The 27,452-nt window shown below is 38.9% G+C and overlaps 1 protein-coding gene across 1 annotated transcript in view; it reads left to right on the top strand.

Moving 5' to 3' along the window:
* The window catches only part of atad2b (ATPase family AAA domain containing 2B), a 222,741-nt gene that overhangs the window by 38,746 nt on the left and 156,543 nt on the right, over positions 1-27,452 (top strand). Inside the window, exon 3 of the mRNA XM_039748204.1 lies at positions 4,670-4,719. Coding sequence (XP_039604138.1) covers positions 4,670-4,719 — 50 coding nt within the window. The remainder of the gene's footprint in view (positions 1-4,669; positions 4,720-27,452) is intronic.

Raw genomic sequence — 27,452 nt, 5'->3', positions numbered from 1 at the left:
TTTTGGAACAAATAACATATCATTTGGGCAATACATTTTTACCCATTTTGTTCCTCTAATATTTATTGTGAAATATTTACTTTGTGTATTTAATCCCTTCACTTGAATTACTGTATTCAATTACAGAAAATAAAATATTTCCATCTAGATATTTCCCATAATTTATAGTCATTTTACCAGATAGTGGCAACACATAAGAATTAGAGACTGTGCATGAAATGTCAAATTTTTTGAAGTAAACACATAGGTAACATTGACCTGTCACAATCTGTAATATGTGAATATGTAAACAACTTTATCATTTAGGGATAACACACTCAGCAACTATATACCATTGACTGTTTTAAGGGATGCTGTGTTTTTTGGACCCCAAGAAGAAATTTAGGAGTATATAAATCTGATTTTTTTGTGTTCCTGCTACAGTAATAATCCCATTTTTAATAAGATGGTTCTGTACCTGCCTCTGCCTGTAAGGGCATCTTAAGAAAGATGTACAATATAATAAATTTTGTACATTCTTAACTATTTTTATTTAATAGAGGTATGTAAAACTTTTGGGCACTGTTGCTTAAAATGTCTTGTTATTGTGTATTGCTACATGAGCAGCAGATGAACTGATCACCAAAAGATAACAGAGTTGAAGATGTCACATTTCTTTTCAGCATTTTATGCAAATTAGTGTTTTGCTTTGTTTTGTACAATTGTACAGTGAAAAAAGCAAAGGAGCACTATGCAAAAATTTGTGCACCCCAAGATATTTGAGGTCTAATAACTTTTACCAATGTCTCAGACAGACCTTTAATTAGCTTCTTAGGGCTATGGCTTGTTCATAGTCATCATTAAGAAACTCGAGGTGATGCAAACTGCAAACCTGTATAAATTATCTGACTCCTCAAACCTGGTCCCATCAATCAGCATCCATGGGCTTCTTGAAGCAGTTGCGTAGCACTCTGAAAAATAGAATAATTGATGCTCACAAAGCAGGAGAAGGCTACAAGATGACAGCAAAGCATTTTCAGGTAGGTGTTTTCTCAGTTCATAATGGTTTTTAAGAAATGTCAAGTTACCCGGAATGGTGGAGGTCAAAATGAGGTCTGGAAGACCAACAGAACTTTCTGAAAGAACTGCTTGTTAGATTGTTAGAAAGGCAACTAAAAATCCCTATTTGATCACAAAAAAACCTTTAGGAAGATTTGGCAGACTCTGGAGTGGTAGTGCACTGTTCTGCTATGTAGCGATGCCTGCAGTTTGCAAATGAACATCTAAACAAGCCTGATGCATTTTGGAAACAAGTCCTGTAGATTGATGAAGTTTAAATAGAACTTTATGGCCACAGTATGCAAACATCACACATTCTTTAAATTAGTTGAAGATTAAAAGAGGATGGGTCAAACAACAAGACAATGATCCAAAACACACCTCAAAATCTACAATGGAATAGCTTAAGAAGTGCAGGTTGATGGCCCTCAAAATCCTTCAACCTAAACATCATAAAAATATGTGTATAGATCTCAAAAGAGTGCTGCTTGCAAGATTGCCCAAGAAGCTTGCAGCATTAGAAACTTTTTGTAGGGACAAATGGGCAAAAATACCCCAAGTAAGAACTGAAAGACTGTTAGCTGGCTACAAAAAGTATTTACAAGCTGTGATACTTGCCAAAGGGGGGTGTTATAAGGTATTGACCATGTCAGGTGCCCAAACTTTTAATTCAGGCCCTTTTCATTTGTTTCGTATTTTGTATCTGTAAATGATGGAAATAAAAATGGAATATTGCTTAAAATATTAAAAAAATGTGTCATCTTTAACTGTATGCCTTTTGGTGATCAATTTATCTTCTGCTCACTTAACTATTCACAGTAAGAGACATTTTAAGCAAGCATGTTCAAACTTTTGCATGCCACTGCATATATTCTGACACTGGAGAATGAATGCAGTGTCTTAAATCTAATCGGAAACAGGCTGTCTTATTGTACAGTATAGTTCTAAAAATGTAGCATTTTAAAGGGGGTATTACAGTGACTCAGCAGTTAGTACTCCTACCTCACAGATTTACAAGCCTTTGTTTGAAACAGTCTGCGTGGATTATTATGCCAGTCTTTTCCCCTTGATTTAAAGGTGTGCACATTGATTCCTAACTCCTAAGCTGTCTTTTGTATGAGTAAGAATGTGTTTGTGTCTCTCTCCCTCTCTCTTTCCCGAAAGTCCAGAAATGGCATATATATTGAACAACTTAAGATTCTCAGATGAAAATTGATGATGTGCCCTCCTAAGGTTTGCATTATTACACTAACACAGAGATGGCCAATCATTCTATCCACTACACAGGGCTTCCTGCCATTTTAATAGACATGACAGCTACAGTGCATCTGGAAAGTATTCACAACGCATCACTTTGTTAGAGCCTTATTCCATAATGATTAAATTTATTTTTTTCCTCAGAATTCTACACACAACACCTCATAATGACAATGTGAAAAAAGTTTACTTGAGGTTTATGCAAATGTATTAAAAATAAAAAAAACTGATAAATCACATGTATATAAGTATTCACAGCCTTTGCTCAATACTTTGCACCTTTGGCAGCAATTACAGCCTCAAGTCTTTTTGAATATGATGCCACAAGCTTCGCATACCTATCCTTGGCCAGTTTCGCCCATTCCTCTTTGCAGCACCTCTCGAGCTCCATCAGGTTGGATGGGAAGCGTCGGTGCACAGCCAATAATTTATTGAAAGCACTGGTTGGTTGATCTTAGCCTTATCAGTGTATGACTGTACTGGTCAAACCATTCCACTAGGTACTGTTAATGTTTGACTAATTATTAACTTGAGGCATTTTTGTGTGCTTACTAGGATGTTGCATATTTAAGTATCTTGCATTTGCTTTCTTCCAGTTTATACAAGAATTTTACCTACAGTTGTGCTTGAAAGTTTGTGAACCCTTTAGAATTTTCTATATTTTTGCATAAATATGACCTAAAACATCAGATTTTCACTCAAGTCCTAAAAGTAGATAAAGGGAAACCAGTTAAACAAATGAGACAAAAATATTATACTTGGTCATTTATTTATTGAGGAAAATTATTGAATATTACATATTTGTGAGTGGCAAAAGTATGTGAACCTCTAGGATTAGCAGTTAGTTTGAAGTTGAAATTCGAGTCAGGTGTTTTCAATCAATGGGATGACAATCAGGTGTGGGTGGGCACCCTGTGTTATTTAAAGAACAGGGATCTATCAAAGTCTGCTCTTCACAACACATGTTTGTGGAAGTGTATCATGGTGCGAACAAAGAAGATTTCTGAGGACCTTAGAAAAAGAGTTGTTAATGCTCATCAGGCTGGAAAAGGTTACAAAACCATCTCTAAAGAGTTTGGGCTCCACCAATTCACAGTCAGACAGACTGTGTACAAATGGAGGAAATTCAAGACCATTGTTACCCTCCCCAGCAGTGGTCGACCAACAAAGATCACTCCAAGAGCAAGGCATGTAATAGTCGGAGAGGTCACAAAGGACCCAAGGGTAACTTCTAAGCAACTGAAGGCCTCTCTCACATTGGCTAATGTGGACAAACCAGACAGCTATTGGAAGAATGTTTTGTGGATGGATGAGACCAAAATAGAACTTTTTGGTTTAAATGAAAAGCGTTATGTTTGGAGAAAGGAAAACACTTCATTCCAGCCCAAGAACCTTATCCCATCTGTGAAACATGGTGGTGGTAGTATCATGGTTTAGGCCTGTTTTGCTGCATCTGGGCCAGGATTGTTTGCCTTCATTGATGGGACAATGAATTCTGAATTATATCAGAGAATTCTAAAGGAAAATGTCAGGACATCTGTCCATGAACTGAATCTCAAGAGAAGGTGTGTTATGCAGCAAGACAACGACCCTAAGCACTCAAGTCGTTCTACCAAAGAATAGTTAAAGAAGAATAAAGTTAATGTTTTGGAATGGCCAAGTCAAAGTCCTGACCTTAATCCAATCAAAATGTTGTGGAAGGACCTGAAGCGAGCAGTTAACGTGAGGAAACCCACCAACATCCCAGAGTTGAAGCTGTTCTGTATGGACGAATGGGCTAAAATTCCTCCAAGCTGGTGTGCAGGAATGATCAAAAGTTACGGAAACATTTAGTTGCAGTTATTGCTGCAAAAGGAGGTCACACCAGATACTGAAAGCAAAGGTTCACATACTTTTTCCACTAACAAATATGTAATATTCAATCATTTTCCTTAATAAATAAATGACCAAGTATAATATTTTTGTCTCATTTGTTTAACTGGTTTCCCTTTATCTACTTTTAGGACTGGTGTGAAAATCTAATGATGATTTAGGTCATATTTATGCTGAAATATAGAAAATTCTAAAGGGTTCACAAACTTTCAAGCACAATTGTATACATCATAAAGATGTGTATGATAGGTTACTTTTTGACTTTAAATTGGCCAGGTGTAGGTGTGTGATTTTCATTAGTCGTCTTCTGGCACCGTAACTAGTCTTGTATTCTGTGTTGCCAGAATAGACCGTTGACCCTGCAACCCTGAAAATAGATACATCTACCAGCTGTATGTCTTATGTATGCTATATATTGAATTGTGTTGTCATGGAAATTTGTACAAAATCATACAGTATATTGTTCCAGATTATACTAATTATCAATTTTTTAAATCTTCAGGTTATCCAGTAGTACCAGTGGCAACCTGCAGAATGGACACAGCAGTTTATGTAAGTAAAATGGAAAAATGCGTGTTTGTCACTCAAGTTTATTTCTTTTTCAAAAATGTACCTTTTTTTTAAAGAAAGAAATCTAGTTTTAGTGTCAACCAACTTTTTTTAGATGTTGCATAAACTTGGCAAGTGGCAAGGTAGTCCTTAAAACGAATAACTTTTTTCTGTACTTTTGATGTGTAATTTTATTTTTTTAATCAAAGCACCTTCTCAGATATTTCACTTTATTTTCTATACTTTTAAGCTGTTCATTTGAAAAAGAAATATGGATGATGTACACTGTCTTGGGTAAATACAAAGAATGTAAATGTTTTCAAGTGCAAAATTTTCTTTCCTCTCTGTGAGGTTTGATCATGTATTAATATATATGGATCCAAGGGTACTTTATTGCGATAGTATTTATACTAAGAAGATAAAATTAGCCAGGAGTACCTGATATTAAGATATCATGCCATGATTAAAGTAAAAAATGTATTTGAATTTGAATTTGATTTTAAATATGGGTGGTGGACCTTTTAATATGAGTTATTTTCATTAGGAACCACCTAATCATGCTTTTAAAATTAGAGTAGCAGATCTACTCTTTATTAAAGTACCTCTATTATTGCAGTGAATGACTTTGTGCATTTTTCTGTTATACAACATAAAATGTGCAAATAGTGACAGTAACAACATCTTTAAAATACTGGTGTATCTATCAAATAGTTACCCAACTATTTTTTTTTTAAGTAAAACTACAAGTCAGGTTCAGGTTGGGAAGTATGCATTTGTACAGTGCGTTGCCACATCCAGTATACGACAGAACAACTCGGGATCCTGGTTTGCAACCCCCCAGACAGATGCACCGTCCAATCCCACCCTCCGGAAATGACCCTCTATTTGCCGCAGCCAGGTGTTACGTGAGCGACCCCTTGGCCTGGTCCAGCCACTCGAGTCCCCAACAATGAGGATCTTGCGAGCTGGATAACCCTTGGGGGGGGGGAACGCACCACATAGCCGTAGTGCCGTAACTGACACTCCCTCACAATGCAGGCAATGTGCCTCATTCGGGACTCCATGAGCAACGGCTCATTCGACACAAAGTCAAATTAATGGTACCCAAGGAAGTCCAGTCTTCATCTTGGGTCACTGGATAGCGTCCATGTCCCGCAACCATATAGCAAGACAGGATGCACCAGGACTCTAAAGACTTGGACCTTCATCCTTTTGCATAGATATCAGGAGCGCTAGACACCCCTTTGCAGCGACCTCATGACCCCCCTTGCTCTTCCAATCTGTCTACTGACCTCATATGAAGTCACCAGAGATGTGAATGTCACTGCCAAGGTAAGTAAACCTCTCAACAAAGTTGACACTCTCTCCGCAAACAGACACGCTGCTGATGGCTGTGCCCAAGAGGTCATTAAAGGCCTGGATCAAGCCCAGACACTAGGACTCCTCATTCAGTCTCTCGAGCGCCATGATCAGAGCCTCCATTGACTCAGCGAAGATCACAGCATTGTCAGCAAAGTCAAGATCCGTGAATCTTTCTTCACCAAAAGATGTTCCACAGCCGCTGGACCCCACGACCTTGTCCAACAACCAGTCCAACAACCAGTCCATACAAGCATTGAACATAGTAGGAGTAAGAACACACCCCTGAATCAACTGGTAAAAATGCAGAGGTCCTGCCTTCACTCTGCACAGCACTCACAGTACCAGTGTACAGGCCGGCCATGATATCCAGCAACCTTGAGAGGATCCTGCGAACCCTCAGGATATCCCACAGGGGAGCTCGATTATCCGAGTTGAACGTTTTGTGAAAATCGACAAAGGCTGCAAAGAAACTCTGCTGATATTCGTGTTTGCGCTCCATGAGAACCCCTCGTGCCAGGATACGGTCGATGGTAGATTTCTTAGGCGTAAAACCAGAGTGTTGTGGTTGCTGGTAGGTGAGCAAGTGATCACGGATCCTATTGAGGACGACCTTAACAAGGACCTTACCTGGCACCGAGCAGTGTTATCCCCCTGTAGTTGCTGCAGTCTAGGCGATCACCCTTCCCTTTCCAGATATGGACGACAAGTCCTGTTTTCCAGTCAGTTGGGATGATGCCAGTCTGCCAAATCGAAGCAAAGATTGCTTGTAATGCCAGGTGGACGGCCTTACCACCAGTCTGGAGTAGTTCACCCTGGATACCACAGATCCCTGCAGTCATAAACCCCCCAAATTCACCCCCAGCTGGTTCACCACCTGTGCAATCTCAGTGAGACTGGGTGGTTTACAGCTAATTGGAGGATCAGCCTCAAGAAACGTGGACCCAGAGATATCCAACGTCCTAGCCGAAGGATAAGCTCTGAACAACTGCTCAAAGTAGCCAGCCCAGCGGGTTACAACTGCAGTGTCATCCGTAAGAACCGTTCTGTCAGCTGCCCTGACTGTGACTCTCCGAGGAACAGATTCAGATGTGCGTAATGCTTTGATTTCTCTGTAAGTAGGACATGGGTCGCTAGACCACAGATGGTGTGTCACTTGCTCACAGATTCCTCTAACAAACGCCTCTTTATCTGCCCTCGGAGCCCTCACAGCCGTCCTTCTCAGTTCCCGGTACAGACCAGAGTTGCCATTGAGCCGTGCGCTGCGACTCCTCTCGATGATATCCAGGGTACCCTGCGAAATTAAATGCCTCCTTCTGGGAACACCAGCAACACCAACACAACCCTCCGCAGCCTTCAGGGTCTTGTCACAGATGGTCTCCCACATCACATTAGGATTGGCAGTCGTATCCAAACCTGAAAGTTCCTCACACAAATGTCGTGCAAACTCATTACAGGGGCGCGGAAATTCAACGCCCGACTCGTCCGACACGGGTAAATTTACCGTTGGACAAGCGTGTTCTTCTGGTTTCAGTTTTCCGCAGACAAGTGCAATTTTCTAGAGAAAAAAGAATTATATGTGCTGTGCAGGGCACATTTTTACCACTACTTTCAAATTTTAAACATTTGGGTACGTACATCGTGAGGAAACAGTCTACTTAGGTATGTTCTTCATGTCTCAGATTGGTCTTCAATATTGTTTACAAAATGACGGCTGATTTTTCAAAGGGGAAGCACTCTTACGGTCTTAAGTATTTTACCCTACTATTTACACGCTTGGAGATGCGGTCATTTTTTTTCATGCCGACATTACGATGTAATCTGATGATTTTTTTCCATTATAATCGATAACTTTTGTATATTATTGATAAAATTCATTGTTTCTACATAAAATGCGGTAATTTTACTTACAATGCAAATGTTTTCACCACATAACAAAGCTTGTTAGGCAGTTAATCTTTCCTGAAATTTGCGATTTCGCGTAGGTTGTGATATTTTGAGGAGTTAAGAAATTTATTGCGTGACAACAATTCTGATGAGCTGTCTATAGATCGTTTTTGATTAGAGCATTTTTCATATAAAACAAGTTGGTTTTGCGCTGTCAGTTTATTAAAAATAAAGAAGAACACATTCTAACGGTTTCCAAATGTTATGAAATATCTATAAAAATCTTCACTTAGACGCGATTATTTTTTTCCTACAACATCGGTAATATTTAATTCTTTGGAAATGTACCATCTTACGGAATTTCGAATACGTCATTAGGAATCACCTGTGTAACCCATAATGCACTGCGGTAAGCACGTTCTTCTCGCTATATGCGTGTTGCTGAAACTGAAGCAAGTAGCATCTCGGATGAGAAATGGATCGTTTCTTAATTAAAACTGGCAAAACAGGCCCCGAAAAAACTGACAATGAGGACATGATAAGAAATACAAAAGCTGAAAGGGACTGTGAGTATGATAAAAAACGAAAACGGTCTTTTTAATCGAAATGGCTCAGAGAGTTTCCGTGGGTAAATGCAGACGACGCTGACTCCGTATTTTGCTAAATTTGCCGTCAGTACAGGAACCATGCAGTTCAGCACAAGCAGAAATGAACAGTATTCAGCCCATGCTGTCTGAGATGGTAAAGATTCTTGGGGGAGAAGATGCTGCAAGACAAAAGCTGAAGAACATGTCAGAAAATGAATCAGGACAGTGTTCTGTTATGTAACTGTAATATGTGAAACAGAACTAGTGTAGCTATAATGAAGGCATTGTTTATTAGTGAGTTAAAATGATAAGCGAATCATTAATATAATGTTCTAGAGCAAGGTGGCAAAATACTACTCCCTTAAAGAACTATTTTAAAATGGAAGGCAGTTTTGGCATCAATTAAAGAGATCATTAAAAATAAACTATTTTTCACTTTTGTTATTTGTTTACGGGCAAGTGAATTTAACTGGCGGACAAGTGGATTTTCTAAATTTACTTGTCCGTGGACAAGTAGAAAAAAATTTGATTTCCACACCCCTGCATTAGAAACTAAGTAAAAGTACCGGCATTCATAAATATCAAAATATAATGCATGGCTTGAATTTTAATGTCTGGCACAGATGTGGATCTCCCACAGTGTAACATCATAGTCTTGGGTTTATTTCAGTATAGGGTTTATCTTAGCATGTTCACATTTTAAATTTATTCTGATGTTTTCTGTACAGTAACTGAAAAATACTGCTTAAATCCTACTATACTAAATGAAAAAAAAATCTAATTATTATATATGTAATGTGGAATTAGAAATGTAGCTTTTAATATTTGAATATTTTGGAATTCACTAACAACATACTTTTAAAATCCGGTTTGACAGTGAAACCTCTCTGTTAAGTTTGTAACATTTGCTATTGTAAGATTTTACAATCGTGTTCATATGTTTACATACCCTGGCAGAATTTGTGAAATATTTGTCATTGTTTGGAAAATATAAGTAATCGTACAGAAAGGTTTCCTTTTAATTAGTGAGTATGCTCAGACAAGGCAATTGATTATCACATATGTAATTGTGTGTGCCCTTTTTAAATCGTAATAACTGAAATCACCCAAATATGTCTAATCAAAGTTTACAAACCCTTGAATGTTGGGGGCTGATAATATGCACACAAGTTCACACACAGGTTTGAGTGTCCACACCTGTAACTTTTTTGATTGTAATCAGTGTCTGTATCAATTACTCAATTTAAATTCTTGCATTGCTGCACCTTCTGGATACCAAGCCACAGGGAAGGCAAAAGAAGTGTCAAAGGACCAGAGAGAAAAGGTTTGGAGATCAGAAAGTGAGTAGTATTGAAACTCTGATTTAAAAAAAAAAAAAAAAAAAATGGAATGTTAAGAGTTCTGTTGTTACCAGGCCATGACCAGATAAACCAACCAAGATTTAAGCCACAACAGCCAGGATCATTTTTTAATTTTCAAAAAAAACCCACAAACCATTTCAACTGAGATACAGGTTTCTCTGCAAACAAGTAGTGTTGCTGTTTCAAGATGCACAATAAGGAGGTACTTTAACAAAAATGGGTGGCACAGTCAATTTGCAAGAAAAAAAGTCATTCCTGTGCCAATGCCACAAAATGGCCCACTTAGAATATGTCAAACAGTATCTAAACAAGCCTCAAAAAATCTGGAGCAAAGTCCTTTTAGAGTGATGAGACCAAAATTGAACTTTATGGTCTGTAAACACTATGTTTGGCAAAATGATGAAAGGTACACCATCCCTACAATGAAGCATGGAGGTGGATCTCTGATGTTCTTGGGGTGTGTGAGCTACATAAGCACAGGCAACATAGTGAAAATTGATGGCAGTATGAATGCAGCATGTTACCGGAAAATATTGGAGGAGAACTTGCGTTCATCAGTCCGGAAGCTGCACATGGGACGCACTTGAATCTACCAAAATGACAGTGATCCAGAACACAAGTCCAAGTGAACTCTTTGGTGGCAGAATAAATTGATGGTGCTGCTGTGGCCATCATAGTCTTTGACCTCAATTTCATTGAGCCACTTTGCAGTTCATGCAAGGCAACCCAAGAACTTACAGGACCTGAAGGCTTTTCTCCAAGAAGAATGGGTACCTCTACCACCTGGGCAAATCAAGTGCCTCATCCACAACTATCACAAAAGATAACATGTCATCATTAATGCTAAAGGGGGCAATAAACGGTAGTAAAAACTAAGGGTATGCAAACTTTTGAACAGGGACCGCCCATTCCCCCCTGAAACGGTATGCGCTGTTGTGAAGAGGGGGGCTGAAGCCGCTCCGCCGAAACCCCTCTTAAACGGTGATACAATGGGAAACAAATTCCTTTTTTTTTTTTTTATATACCTCCTCTTTGCTCAATCAGCTGCTGGCTTGCTGCCGTGCCTTGTGATCTGCACTTTGCTCGCCTATCCCTTCCATCTATTCCCCGCCCCATACCCAACACGCAGTGCTGTACGCCATTGTGAAAAGGCCAAGGACACTTGGTCGCTCCTCCGAAACCTCTCCATCAGCGTCTTTTGTCCTGTAAATGTGCCGATAAATACAAGCAGCAAGCAGCCTGCTATTCTATCCCCCTACCACCGAAGAACATGCACAAAGTTCTCCCAGCTCATGCCTTGATTATCTGGGAGTGAAGTGCAGCAGTTTTAGAGTGGAAATGAAAGATCGTTATTTGGAACACATGCATTTCATGTGTGTTCCGTTTATACAATAATCGGTGTAAACACATTGTTAAAATAGAAATGTTTTTCATATTTTAGTAATAAATGACAAAATGCAGGCATAAACTATATAATGTATGAAGCCTGTAGTCCAAAGATAAAATAAACACTTTCACAAAAGGTTCAAGGGTGAGTCTGTATGGTAGGGTTGCAACTAATGGTTATTTAGGTAGTCAACTAATCGTTCAATTTTTATTTTTTTTTTATTAGTCTTGATTATTTCATGCCTGACTATTTTGATGCCTGTGACCTGTTGTTGCACATCCTGTTCTGGGCTCCAGTGCATGTCTTACCTCATCTGCTCACGTCTGTCCACCTGTGAATGTCACCTTGATGTGTCTGCATTAACATGATTAAAATTAATAATACAGAAATTCCTCATTGATCACGGGGGTTGCATTCCAGAACCCCCCGCGATAGGTGAAAATCTGCGAAGTAGAAACCATGTTTGTATGGTTATTTTTATATATTACTAGCAAAATACCCGCGCTTCGCAGCAGTGAAGTACTGCCTTAAAATTTTTATTAAGAAGAAAGTTCAACCTTTTTAAACTGAGGGAAAATATACCAATAATTATTTAAGGATCTCTTTGTATACCACGTTGTCAGTTCGGCCCTCCGGTTGTAATATGACCAAGCTGTCCGCTGAGCTTACTCTTGAGCATGCAACGTACAGTTGGCCATGTGAAAAGTAATCTTGTCTCAAATCTCACAGCTTGGATTGCTGCGGTCATAATCAGTTTGAGTTTCATGGTTTGTTTCAATTACGACAGTATTTGTAGGACTTGTGTTAAAGAGACATTCGGCATCTGTCAAGCATTGTAGGTATACAACCGGTTTCATCAATAACTTCACATTCAGCTTTTGAGAGTTTAAACATTCATAAACATCAAAGTGTCCACTACTGAAATCGTCACCTGTGAATCTAAGATGTTTAAGAGGCATTGGCGGTTGTCGAAAGGTGTAAAATATTTGGCCATTTCGGTACACTTGAAAGCGACAACTGAACAATTCAGCGGCAGCCATCAACTTACATGCAGATCCATAGGTGAAGGGCTTAAGCATTTCACTCTTATAGTGCTCCTGTGTAGTATCATTATCTCCTGTACCATCATCAGTCCACACCTTGAACCTGTCCCAGTCATTCAATACATAAGACACAGTGTTCCTCTGGATATCAAGAGTGACCCTGATATGGCCGTGCAATATGTAACAAAGAGAATGGAAAAGGTAGGTGCCATCTCCAGGCATGGAAACAACTTGGTAAGTGACAGTTCTTTGATCGATGGTGATCACCTCGATAGACATGTTAATGGGGGTATGGTTGGAATGATAAAGGAAATGGGTACCTGAACAATGTAAAGTAAGTCTAAAATACCCACACAATAACTATAATCGTAATAAATGAACAATAAAACAGCGGAGAAGCTGTGGATTAAATTAAAAGGCTGTAGTTATCAGCAGGGAGATGTGAATCCCGTGGCGTAGCAAGGAAGGGAATGTAGAGACTGGAGCGACGGACGGCCTTATATAGGCAGGCAGCCAACAACGTGGGAGGCGTTGGGATGGGGGACCCAAAGCCGCCTCACACGGTGACCGAGCTGCAGGCTATGGATGTGTATACTGTATGTACGTAAGTAGGATTCCGTTAGCATTGCGGAACCCACGTACAAAAATTTCTTGAAGATGGGCCCATAAGTAACAAAGACCGTTGGAAAGTTCAATATGGTGGCTGACAGTGGCATCATACCATCGAAATAAGTACATACATCGGTTTCGGTTAGCGCAGGGAAGCCGCCCACCAAATATCGTGAAGATGGGGCCATAAATAAGAAAGTTCAACATGGCGGACATTGTCGACCGTTATCAACCGTTATGACCATTACATATAGAATTTCAAAATGAAACCTGCTTAACTTTTGTAAGTAAGCTGTAAGGAATAAGCCTGCCAAATTTCAGCCTTCTGCCTACACAGGAAGTTGGAGAATTAGTGATGAGTGAGTGAGTCAGTGAGGGCTTTGCCTTTTTATTAGTATATACAGTAAAACCTAAATATTATTTTAAAGATATTGCGTGTCTCCGAAATCACGTTACAGCCATTATGATAGACAGGCCACCAGCAATAAACACGTACAATGCAAGGAAAATTTTATACAGTAAATGTGTGTGTAAGTAGAAAATGAATTATGGTTACTCACCAACAATGACACTATCACTTGTCCGATAACGATGAGTTTAGTTTTACTGCACAACAGAGGAGAGCATTACAGCTCTTCTAAAGGAGCCTCTTCAGGCGACTGTGAGGCACCACCGTTGTTCTTCTTCCAGCAATCTTCAATCCAAATCCCTAAAGCAGATTTCATCCAGACTACTGCCTTATTACATCCACTTACAACTCGTTTTACTCCCTGGTTAAAAGGACACTGCGGCCATAGATCTTATATTCCTTTCCTACTTTTTAAATAAAAAGAATCGTAGCCTCATTGATGCCGTAATGGTGTCCTACAGCGGTGTAGCTTTTCCCTTCCTTCAACATATCCAAAACGTTTACCTTTTCAGCAATCGTTAACATGTTCCGTTGGCGCTTGGGCATGGCCCCAAAGCAGTAGCAGGAGCAGATCGTTTTGGAGCCATAATGAAAGGCTTGACTATGCACAAAGATAAACACAAAAGAGCACAAAAGTTAACTGTTTACACCGTGAAACACGTTGATGCTGAATGAGCGAGACGAGACTTCCTGGTTAACGCCACGTAATCGATTTCGGCGCTCTGTTGCTGAGCCATTCAGCACACAGGAATTTAACTGCGTGCTCTGATTGGTTAGCTTCTCAGCCATCCGCCAATAGCGTCCCTTGTATGAAATCAACTGGGCAAACCAACATAGGAAGCATGTACAGGAAGTAAAAAAACCCATTGTCTGCAGAACCCGCGAAGCAGCGAAAAATCCGCGTTATATATTTAGATATGCTTACACGTAAAATCCGCGATAGAGTGAAGCCGCGAAAGTCGAAGCGCGATATAGCGAGGGATTACTGTAATCAAATTAAAATAACCAGTGAAACAAATGAGTTTGAAAATAATCAGATGTTTTTATATTAGTGTGACCATCACAATATAAAAGAAATACATTAAACAATACAAACTAATGTGCACATAGTCTTTAAACACAAAAAGTGCATTTAACTTAACCAAAAATGGCCACTGGTGTGTCTTAAAGTCCATCCATCCATCCTTGTGAATTTCCCCTTAGATACTTTATTAATCCCATCTATCCCACTATATCCTAACTACAGGGTCACGGGGGGTCTGCTGGAGCCAATCCCAGCCAACACAGGGAGCAAGGCAGGAAACAAACCCTGGGCAGGGCACCAGCCCACTGCAGGTCTTAAAGTCCAAAAGTTTAAATAAAGCTTCAATTCAAATAAAATAAAACAATAATGTACGGTTTATAAAAGATTCAGTTCATATATTCCTGATTGCAGTGCAGGAACGTGAGCATTTCGACGTGCTCTAGTGTGAGGCTGGCTCTCTTCTTTGAGACAATGTTCCAAGCTGCTGAGAAGAGATGCTCGGAGGGAGTAGAGGTAGCAGGAATACATGAGAATGATTTTGCAGATGGATAAAGTTGTTTTAATCATCACACTCTGAAAGAAAAGTGTTGTAGTTTATCACATCATGTACTATATTATGCCAGAATAATAAAATAATGGACTAAAATATGTAACAAGGTGATTACTGCCAGCACACCGGAGACGAGTATATTTGGAAAAGTACATTTGTTGAACACCGCAACCAGCTAGAGTTGGTTTCCAGTGCAATTTGGAAGCACGGCGAAGCTGAGTATATGCGGCAACATACATATATTTGGCGACGTACATTCATTGAACTCCGCAACCGGTTAAAGTTGTTTCTCAGTGCAATTTGCCAGCACGCTGTAGCTGATCAGTCAGTGCCGGCCCCGGCAGAACTGCAGCACTACTGTCTCTGGGATTCAGCTTCTGCACTAGATGAGCCTGCAATCTTCAGCGTTTACTCCTGTGTGTTTGCATGCAGCGAGTTCAAGCGCAGTTGGCTCGGTGATATACTGAATTTCATCAATGACTTCAGTTGCATATTGAACATATAGTAATAGATTGTTGCAGTAGTTTTTTTTTAAATAGTTTTTACAGTTTATTTGCAGTGTGTAAAATGATCAGTGTTGCAGTAATTGTGATGCTCTTTGCATGGAAACAAAAATTTGTTCCGTTAAAATTTCACATTTTCTTTGTGAATTGTGATGTTTACTTAAAAAGTGCAGCTAAAAAGTATTTGGCATCCAGGGATGCATTAACCCCCAAGTATGTGTCAGTTTAAGGATTAACTATCATTGTCGAAACCTTCATATACACATTATAGTGGCACTAACTTTATTTACTAAAACTTACCTCTCGAGAGACGGCGGCATCACAGCTTCAAGCCAAGATGCTTGGGTTGGTGGGACTGTGTGTGTCTTGACAAACAATAACAAACGATACTGCCCCCAGATGTTCATGTAGTGCATCGCACTTACAAAAACTGTGGTTTTTTGTGACTGGAGCCTCTATTGAAGATTCTGTTTATGACGCGTCGAAAATTATTAGTAGTCGACGTCATCAATTACGTCAAGTAATCGTTGCAGCCCTACTGTATGGTGGTATTTCTTTTGTACTCCAGGACATGCAGAGGAAAGAATAGTACAGAGAGGTCAGTTCAGCGCTATATGCAATCATCAGATTCAAATGTTAACAGGTAACACACACACACACAGCAAGGACCGTTCTTCCTAGATTTACAACATGTGTAACCGTTGCAATGCGCACACTTCTCTCTATGCTTTGGTTCCTGTTCCACACCTGAAAGAAGGAGACAATATATGTGACATTTTGAAGAAATCATTTTATGACCTGAATAGTACCAATCAGAAAACATCATTGCACTAATGCAATATTATTTGAAAACGAACAGCGTCAGATCGGGTGTGAATTTATCCTGGCGCTGTTACTTAGTCAAAGTGGGGGTTGGGGGCTGGGGTGGTTGTGTGTAGAGCGTGATTGAGAGAATAAAACTGAAAAAAGCTAACTTTTACACGTACCATAAATTTATACCTAATGTCCCATATATTTGTGTCTTTCTTTTTGCGTTGACATTACACACCAGAAGGCGTGAGCTTATTCAGTGCAAGCAGGAACACGCAGGTGGCTGGTTGCTGTGTGCTATAACAAGCTTGACCTTGCGGTGATCAACACACATGTAACTGTGCAAGGCATGTATGGGGACCACTGGGAACAGTGTTCATGGCTCACCTTGTACAGGAATTTCGTCATTGCATCTTACTAGAAAAGGCGATGGAAAAAGAAAAGGAGTATTCAACATCGACAAGCTTCTGTTCCAAGACAACCGTTTCCCCAGGAAAGTAAACTGAGTCAGTGTCAAGTGCCCTTTCAATGTAATAGGAACCAAGGCATAGAGAGAAATGTGTTTATTGCAACAGGCACACATGTCGTAAATGTAGGAAGGACGATCCTTGTGTGTGTGAACTGTTAACATTTGAATCTGATGAATGCATATAGCGCTGAACTGACCTCTCTGTACTATTCTCGTCCTGGAGTACAAAAGAAAAAGCACTGTGCACCAAAATGTGGGGACTGGCAAGATCAGGGAAAAAAAAATACACAATACACGCGGTCAGTGATTACAATCGCAAGATGTTATGCGAATGAATATGAATAATATGAATAATGTTGCATCCGTGCCGAAATGTACTATACAGGTCATAAAATGAGTTATTCCAAATATCATGTATACCTATGTCTTTTATCCATCCAGGTCAGAGAATGTTCAGTTCCATTGCCTCAAAACACCACTCACATCTACAGTTATTCCCAGTTTCAGATGTAAAGTGACAGCGTCAGATCCCTGAATGGGGCGGCTGTAGTATGCATCGTGATCATGACTGAGAGAATAAAAGTGGGAAAAAAAAGGTAACTTTTACAAGTCCTATAAATGTACACCGTCTATTACAGACGCAAACCAACGCACAAACAGTATGTGTGTGCTGTATAATATTAACAATAAGAGCAGCTCATTACTGAAAGCAGCAAATATAGGAGGCAGTCGGGATCGAACTTGATTACAAGTCAGCAAGTCTTAACCTTACGGAAGCTGTTGTATCGTCCTTGAACCTTTTGTGAAAATGTTTATTTGATCTTTGGACTTCAGGCTTAGTTTATGCCTACATTTTGTCATTTATTACTAAAATATGAAAAACGTTTCTGTTTTAACAATGTGTTTACACAGATTATTGTAGAAACGGAACAGACATGAAATGCATGTGTTCCAAATAACGATCTATTATTTCCACTCTAAAACTCCAGCACTTCACTCCCAGATAATCGAGGCATAAGCTGGGAGAACTCTGTGAACGTTCTGCAGTGGTGGGGGGGATAGAATAGCAGGCTGCTTGCTGATTGTCTTTATCGGCACATTTACAGGAGAAAAGACACAGACAGAGAGGTGCGAACGACTTTAAGGTGTGCTGGATCTACAAGTTTTTCGTAGGCTTTGATAATTCTAGTGTTAAAGATTCATATTTAGTTTAGATAAACTTTATTAACTCTGTTGGGAAATTCAGATTCATACAGTGGTGGAAACATAAAAAAGGATACTTACTAACAGGACAAATAATACAACCAATTAATCATAAGCAATGGTCTACAGTACGCTGTTTTGCTTGTCCTGCTAACTTCGCCTGTGTAGAGAAAACAAATAATCACTTTGTTTGAATTTTACCTCGATGTTGACTTGGCTGCAAAAGTTATTAACACTGTCAGTTCTCCCACATCCCACAATCCTCTATATCTGTAATTGTATATGCATGTGAGGTATCTATTCTTGACTCTGAACTGTATACACTGGTTAGAAAGTGGATGGATACTGATGAACATTTTTAGAAGAGTTCATTACAATCAGAGAATGAATACAAAGTCTCTGTTTGTATAGTGGAAGTGTGTATGATGCTGTTAAAAGTGACTAATCTTGTCATCTTTTAATCTCTCAAATGTGTGACAATACAAGTTAAATGATTATATCTTGTCTGATCTGTAACATTATTTCACTCTCAAAGCACACACAGGTCTGTTTCCGAACTAATTTTATAATGAGGTAAAAATGGCAACAAAGCTTGCCTGTGTATTTTCTGAAATTATCCTGCACAAATATAAAGCATTTACAGACATTAACCCTGTTGTTTTTCTTTTTGACATGTGATGTGCTGTAGCATCACCACTAAAAGCCATTTTTTTGTATGTAGTTTCACTCACTTTTTTTCATTTTTGTGCCTTCAGAAGTAATTCATCTACTTGAAGTTATGCATGAGAGAAGTAATGACATTTTTGGTGTTAACAATACTGTCAAAAAGCTGGTCACATTATGTCAGTTCATGTAAAATCCCTACTTGTAACAGTGATGAAAGAATAGCAATGTGAGACACTTCAGAAATAGGTACCATAACAGACTTTTGTAAATTAAACACTCAAGCTGACCAGAGCTGAAACTTCTGTAGTAAGTGATTACACTAAGACTACTTCTGCTAATAAAAAAATGGTCCCAAAACTCTCAGCCCCCAGTCACCATCTGACCAAGTCCCTTGTTATGCTTTGAGTGTGGCAAGGATGGTCACAATAACCAGGTTTCCATCCAAGGAGTTTTTGGGAAAAAATGTTTAGCTCTTCAAATTTTAGCTGATGGAAATGCTAATTATCGATAAAATGTTGTACATGTCGACATAATATTTTTCCATTTAACTTTAGCGCATAAATTCCATATCGATACTTCAGATGTCGCAAAAACTACATTGGAAACACTTTTTGTCGGAAAAAAAGGGCTTTAACGCAAATAAATGTGTCACATGATACATTTTCATCATGTGCAATCAAAACGAGAATAGTGGAGCGGTTCGCATGGTCTGATGAAGAGACTCGTTATTTCTCGTGATGAGCCAATGCAGTAGCGGATAGGCTGGGTCTCCTGCTACTAAAAGGGGTACCTGAACTCCCTCCACATCAACTGTAGCCTGGGGGTGTCTCTCAGGATGTCTAAATAATACAAAAACCGCAAAGGTAATTTACTGTGCCAGTCAAAATATTTAATAAACCGTGTGTTTCATTATCTAAACATTTTTTTCTTATTATTAAATGGCAGATGTTTTAGCATATATGAGAAATTCTCTCATTAATATTAACTTTAGTTTTTTTTTTTATTAAATGTCGTTATTTTGTATTAATTCAAATTTCAGTTTTAATTAAAAACCTTAAGGGAAGCAGGTTACAGTACTAATTCAGCTGTTATCGCACTGAGAAGGGATGTTGAAAGGTAGGCTCACCTGTACAGATCCAATGCTGCATCATGGGCACTTCCAGGAGTGCCAACGCAAATGTCTTGTATCATGCACCTGTCATCAACAAAGGCCTGGAGAACAATAGATGGCCACCCTTTGAGATTAATGTAATCTGGTAGCATTCCGTCGGGGGAAGAATAGGCACATGCGTGCCATCTAGCGCACCGTAAATCTGTGGCACAAGATGCACCAAGGAATTGCGGTAATTGGCCTCCGCTACAGTCGGAAGTCTGATATAAAGCCGCATTAATTTTTCTTTAATAGCGGTGCACACAGCATATACACATCAGGACTGATGAATCCACACAACATCTCAAACGTCGGCCGTGTCATTCTAAAATGTTGCAGCCAGAGATTTCCTGTAAAGTGTCTCTCCACCACCTCCTCCCAGAAGGTCTTATTCCGTCGTCTCTCCCATACCCGTGGGTTTCGTCGCACTGGGGTACTTTCTTCGAGCTCTGGGGCTATCGGACAAGCAACTGCTTCATTCTGCTGTCGTCTTCGGATATTATGTACAATTTCAATTATTTGTGAAACTGAAATAACAGTAAGCTGGCAAATTTCAAAAAACTGTCTGAATAATCTCTCCATTTCTTTGTTTCTTTGTTTAGTAGAGGGGGTGTAACATGGAAAACAAAAGGTAGATAATTTGCGACATACACAAAATTATGTATGGAAACGGCTCAAGGGCAGATTTATTTTCGCGATACAACAAAACTTATGCGACAGTTAGTTTTGGGGGGGATGACGTCATCACGCACACCATTTTATCAATAAAAAGCCAGTTGGATGGAAACATGCTGGAGATAGCAAATTTCGCATATTTTTTTTTACGTATATTCTGTTTGTTGATACCAAAATGGTGCAAAAAACTCAATGTAAACTTGGCTAATGGTACTAACTACTGTGGAAGAAAAGAAGCTTCAATATTTTAATTTAATAAAAGTAGGTCTTTAGTAGCATTAATGCTGATCTAGAACTTAATGGCCAGTATAGTGGAAAAAAACGTTCCTCTGTTTTTAACAGAGACCAGATGAAAATGCAGAACAATTCTTTATTTGCACAAAGATATGCACAAATGTCTCAGTCCATGATATGAACAATCATTAAAAAAATCATCTGCCTTTATGCTTTTCTGTTACATTACCTCATCCAATACATCATATTAAGGCTGGGCGATGTATAGAGTTTTTAAAAAATATTGACATATTTTCATTCAAGATATAGGATGAGACAGTATCATTTATATCGATATAGTCTATGTTGCATTAAAATTATTCTCGTACAGCTGCCAGTTCACCTTTCTCTTCTCCCCATTTGTCTCTCGCACAACTTCACCCTGCCCCACCTCTTTCCGTCTCTTAACACATCTTACCCTCCCCCACCACTTAACTTGGTAATTCCTGCAGGTAGCTACAGGATGCAGACAGATAACGATACAAAGAAAGCTATCAAATAAGAGCTGGTTGGTTAAAAGGAAAGCAATGGCTCAGTTATTTGGATAAGGTTCGGGTTCCAAGTGTCAGATGTGCAACAGAATAATGTATTCTGTAGAGAATGCAGAAAACAGCGCCATAAAGTGTAAGAAATTTGTCACCTGTTTTGTCAGTTGTTACATGTTTTATTATTTGCACAAAGTCTTCAGATTCTCATAGCGTATGGTCCATTATTGTGTAAATCTACGTTTTGTGTATTGAATGATGCAAAGGCGAAAAGACTTTGTTTTCTGCTCTTTGCCTTTTATTTCTGACCTTGCTTTGTCCTGCTATTTTTTCAATTACATCCGGTCCTGATGATTAATTTCCTTTTGTTTGCACTAATGTAATCTTTACTATCTGTTCCTTTTTGTTTGCACTAATGTAATCTTTACTATCTCTTTTTTTTTTTGAATCTGTAGTGACTGACATAATAAAGTGTCACAAAAGTTTTACTTGAACAATTGCCGACTTCGTAACCCAAAACACAAATTTTTAGCACCTTCTCCAACCCCTCATCCCCCGGGTCTCGCCACCCCCCCCTTACCGCATCAATCAATACCCCACTATCAGTCTTCCGTGCTGTACTCCGTCCTCCCTCATTTAGACCTAACAGTCACTTAAAACAAAAAAGGCTTCAACTTGGCTGGGATGCTACAATACCTTCAAATTTTACAGCTTTCATATTCTTTACCTTTCTCTGCATGTGTATCACGCCATCGTTTGTTTGAGCCTTTCGAATTCCACTGCTTTCATAATCTCTTATCTGCCTTTTTTCTCTCCCAATGCTTTTGGGTCTCTTTTCTCCACGCTGCTCTTTCTTCTTTGCTTAGTCATTGACGTTTCATCTACAACGTATTGTCCTTATACGCTTTGTATGTGCTGAGAGCACAGGATCTGTGTGTGCTATGTGCCTTTATATGACTGAGTGTTTTGCTGGCCGTGCTGTTATTTGATATTGTTTACGTCTCGCTGGTCTTTTAAGTGTCTTCTGAGAACTTCTGAGAAGATCACATCTTGTCACCCTGCTTTTCCTTTCAAGGATTTTTTTCATATTAGATAGATAATTGGTGGCGACAGAGACAGCATGAGTATTTACTTTAACCTATAGACATTTTGAATGTTTATTGTGCCAATGATGTGTACAACAATAGCCAGAAATAGAATCCCATACAAACAACCATGCTGTCATCCAGAAAGTTGCCCTGATTACATCCAGCTGTGGTCTTAAATGCGGTTATTACATTAAAAGCAATCTGTTTTCTTGCTGAAAGTAGGTGTAAATCCTCCCTTCGGAAGATGTTAGCACTTCTCTCATTAATGCAAGGCACTTGCTCATGTCAATGCCTCATTTAAAGTGCAAGAGTTGCACCCAAGCTTCTTATTGATGTTGAAATCTGCCTCCAGCTGGGATTCTTCTTGTATCTGGGCTTTCCTATTCACAAACTGCACATGTACCAACTCTTTGCATAAGGCACTCCATCTCTGTTGTGCCGAATTATTACTTTGTTTTGCTATCTTCTATATTATTTAGGCACATTACTTGGGTGGTGTATTGCCACCAACTATTTTGTCCAGATGGTGCGAAGTATCCTATTTCCTGAAAACGCTTATCACTGTCCCACAAACTTCTTTTCCCTTATAACTTGTTCTGTAATGCAAGGTTTGTACTATACCCTGTATCTAATTTAGCATGTTTAATCCTAACACCTAGTATCATACAATCTGTGTCCTAATATTGTATCCTAGGCTTTAGAATTTAAGAAGTGTCCAGAATGTTTCATTAGAGTTTCAAATTATAGGAAATAAAGTAAACCTTTTTATCAACTATGTTGTCACTCAAACAATAACATTCTATTCAAAATCACATTTAAAATGTACAAGTTATTTAACACAAGAAGTGGATGGGGAAAAAAAAATCAACATCATATTGTATCAAATGCATTATAATTCAAAATCTGTTTGTATTTAAAATACTCTCAGGATAATTTGTGCTCCACACCATTGCATGCATACTTCAAAGAAAATATTCTGATATATAAAATTTAGCTATGCCTAATATTGATTTCTTTTACCCATAACCTCGTTAAGGGTAGTTGTTCATACACACTTTTTAGTTGATATCCTCCTGAGATGTGTCTTCATTCTTTTCCAGAATTTTGATTCTCCAGAAAAAGCACAGTCTACCTTTTTGTTAGTTAAACCCCCCTTTTTACTTTCTTATATACGAAGCACAGGGAGAGTATTAGAATCGTCCAAAAATTCAATTAAAAGTACCAAATGATTAAACAGCCACAGAAAGAGGTTTGGGGCCATCCACCTGTATACTTCAATCAGGCTGCCAAAATGAAAGATTGGTTCCAAATGACATGTCTCAACAGACTTAAATGTAACAATAGGCAGGGGAAGTGACATCATTGGGCTCGGAGCCGGAAGTAACGTCATCCGTTTTTTATTCATGCAGCTACCGAGTCAGATTTATTCAACTTTACTTTTATAATAATTGTTCAATATATTATTAATTTGATATGTTATTGATGGTTTTTAATATACATAATGTAAAAATATAATTATTGTCTTGCGGTTTACTTCACAAATACTCCTCCCCATATCCGAGTATACGAGAAAGTCTAGGGGAGACCACTCCCAATTTTTTTTTTTTTGTACAGCATATCTACCTTTTTAAAATTACTAAAATAACTTTCTTCCATACGAGTATGGCCAGTACTCAAAGGAACAGAGCACACACACATTTATACTAAATCTGGACGCCATGTATTGAACCTAATCATATTCATTTTAAGTTTGAATTTAAAACAAAATATATTTTTGTACACCTTTACCCATTGCCTCATCATTTCAACAAACACCACATATAGTGAAAATTCTGTTGCAATGAATATCTTTACAACAAGATTTTCATTACAACTACCGGTAAGTATTTTTATGGTCCTGACAGTTTCCCCATATGACACGAATCTATAGAAATCTCGTTACTACGAAATACATTCAGCAGATACATTCATTACAATGAAATGACCTTGAAATGCTTGTCCAGCAGTTAGTTCTGCGGTCACAGCTCAGTTGTGCACAACAATCCCCAAACACAAAAAAAAAAATTAAAAATAAAAAATTCTTTCTTCGGACTGTCTTTTGCTGTTTTTGTTTTTGGTGGTTTTCAGTGATACCTTTAGGTTATTGCTCATCATCATTTAAAAAACATCCACTGGAATTTAACTCATTGTCACCCTCCTATAGAAACGGCAGACATGATAACACTTCATATTAGAAAAATTTTTTTTTTAAATTTTACAGCTCTTGATTGCACCAAAAAGAAAAAAGACGTTGCCAGTGAATTTGGAATTTCGCCATTGACACTGAACTTTTTAGAAAGGCAGAGCAAAAAAAAAAAAGAAGAAAAAGCTTGAGTTGCAAATGTGTGCAAACTGCCGCATTTGAAGACGCAGAAAAAGCCATTTTTATGTGGTTAACTGATGCTTGTTCAAGAAACATTCCTATTAATGCGGCACTCATTCAAGAAAATGTGATGTTTCTAAACTCTCTTGGGACTTCCCCCAACTGGAGAACACGCTGATGAGCGCCCCGAAGTGCGATCACCACGTCTGTGGAAGACTGTTTATCATGCTCACAGCTCTGATACGGCTCAGCACTGAAGCAAACGGAAAAGATCTCAATGGGTGATGCAAAGAACATTGTAAATGCAGGGAACAGGATTACTTGGCCACTAACCTGGCCATGACCCTGTCTGACTGCTGTGTCTGTGTATAGGAGAGTGGCAGATCACACTACAATAAATAACCGTGCTGTTCCTGTTTCAAGCTAAATGAAGCTGGTTTTGCTAAAGTACTGAGAGTTTGCCTCATGTTTTGGGGTGTAAGACAGGGACTTATAGCGTGCCCACGATCTTTTGTGATTCGCTTCTGTGGCGATTCACTGCAGCACTGTGAGCCTGCTGTTGCCCTGCCCTGGCAACGGACAAACAATCTTCCACAGATGTAGCAATCGTGCTTTGGGACGCACTTTAGCGTAACATTCCCATTGTGTGGTGGGGGGATCCCAAAAGAGATTCAGAAACCTCACATTATGAAGAAGAAAAGGATTATTTGGCTTCTGATTGATAACACAACATGCCCACAACATACTTCTGCATTTAGATAATGTTTGCATTGAATTCCTCCCACTCAATTACACAGCAGTGCTTCAGCCATTGGATTTGGGCATCATTTGCACCCTGAAAGTGTATTATCGCAAGGAAATGCTGAGAACAATTCTCAACAGCATTACTTGTAGTCAGGAGAAGATTCAAATTAACGTGAAGCAAGCTTTTGAAATGCGTCCAGGTGTTTGCAATCAAGTTTTTTTTTTAAAAAAAAAAAAAGCACTATAGTGACAAATACAGAATCTCATTACAACAAAATATTTTTTAGGTCCCTGGCAGTTCGTTGTAACGGAATTTTACCTGTATTTTCACACATTGTCTTTAACCAAACATATAACCAAACTCACTTAAATTCTTTCAAATATACTTCAGCCACAGAACTCTTTCACATTGCACAATACCAAACTTACATAAACTGTCCTTAACACATTTATACTTAAGTTTTATTAAAAGCACTAGCAAAATTCCTGCGCTTCGCAGCGGAGAAGTAGTGTGTTAAAGAAGTTATGAAAAAGAAAAGGAAACATTTTAAAAATAACATAACATGATTGTCAATGCAATTGTTTTGTCACTGTTATGAGTGTTGCTGTCATCAAGGATTTGATTATCATTATTTCTTTCAATCAGGTTCGTATTTGGAGGATGTGTTGTGTTCAAGTTATATTCCGTGTTTGTCAACCGTTGTAAAGATAACAGGTTTCATTCATCAAAGTGTTCACTACCCAAATCGGTACTCATGAATCTAAGATGTTTAACAGGCATTCCCGGTATTAAGTTGTGGATTTACCTGCGAATATTTAGCGGCAGCGTGTCTATGAACTTAATTTAAACTTAAGCTTTACACCTTGCTTTCCTATTGATATATGTAAAAAGGCTTGCTTGTTCAGCGTCAGAGGGTTTCCGCAGTAGCTGCACTTATGAATATGCTAAGCACAGTCCTTCACCCGCGAATATTTAGCGGCAGCGTGTTTCTCTGACCATCTCATCTACATTTGCATAAGCACAGTCCTTCAACCGCGAATATTTACCTTATATGGGCAGGCAATTACGTGGGAGGCGTGATGATGCGGGATGCAGGCTATGGCCGTAAGTAGGTTCCAGTTATGACCGTTACCCGTAGAATTTCAAAATGAAACCTGTCTAACTTTTGTAAGTAAGTAAGCTGTAAGAGGGTGCAGACCTATAAAAGTCTGGGAGTGCAGCTAGATGACAAATTGGACTGGACTGCCAATATTAATGCTCTGTATAAGAAAGGTCAGAGCCGACTATACTTTCTTCGAAGGTTGGCGACCTTCAACATCTGCAATAAGATGCTGCAGATGTTCTACCAGACGGTTGTGGCGAGTGCCCTCTTCTACGCGGTGGTGTGTTGGGGAGGCAGCATAAAGATGAAAGACGCCTCATGCCTAGACAAACTTGTTAAGAAGGCAGGCTGTATTGTAGGAGTAAAGTTGGACAGTTTAACATCTGTGGCAGAGTGATGGGCATTAAGCAAACTCCTGTCAATCATGAAGAATACACTGCATCCACTGAACAATGTCATTTCCAGGCAGAGGAGTAGCTTCAGTGGCAGACTTTTGTCACTGTCTTGCTCTACTGACAGACTGAGGAGATCGTTCCTCCCCCACACTATGCGATTCTTCAATAAATGCTAACATTACTCAAAGTTATTATCTGCTTTTACATGCATTTTTATTACTATTTAATTTAATATTGTTTTTTGTATCAGTATACTGCTGCTGGATTATGTGAATTTCCCCTTGGGATCGATCGATCTATCTATCTATCTAAGGAATGAGCCTGTCAAATTTCAGCCTTCCACCTACACGGGAAGTTAGAGAATTAGTGATGAGTCAGTCAGTCAGTGAGGGCTTTGCCTTTTATTAGTATAGATTTACATGCTCTTTTCCTGTCATGCTTAAATTTATTTCTTTCCACACCCACCCTTACTTAAATTACCTAACAAATTTAAAACAATATCAGCCAGCCAAACAAATAAATATCAATTACATGTGTGCACCTTTACATTTAGAACCTATTTAAGAAGTCAGCTGACATGCACACACAAATACC

The sequence above is a fragment of the Polypterus senegalus genome, chromosome 3 (genome assembly GCF_016835505.1).
Source record: "Polypterus senegalus isolate Bchr_013 chromosome 3, ASM1683550v1, whole genome shotgun sequence".
Taxonomy (NCBI): domain Eukaryota; kingdom Metazoa; phylum Chordata; class Cladistia; order Polypteriformes; family Polypteridae; genus Polypterus; species Polypterus senegalus.
This window is presented reverse-complemented; position numbering and strand designations above follow the sequence as displayed.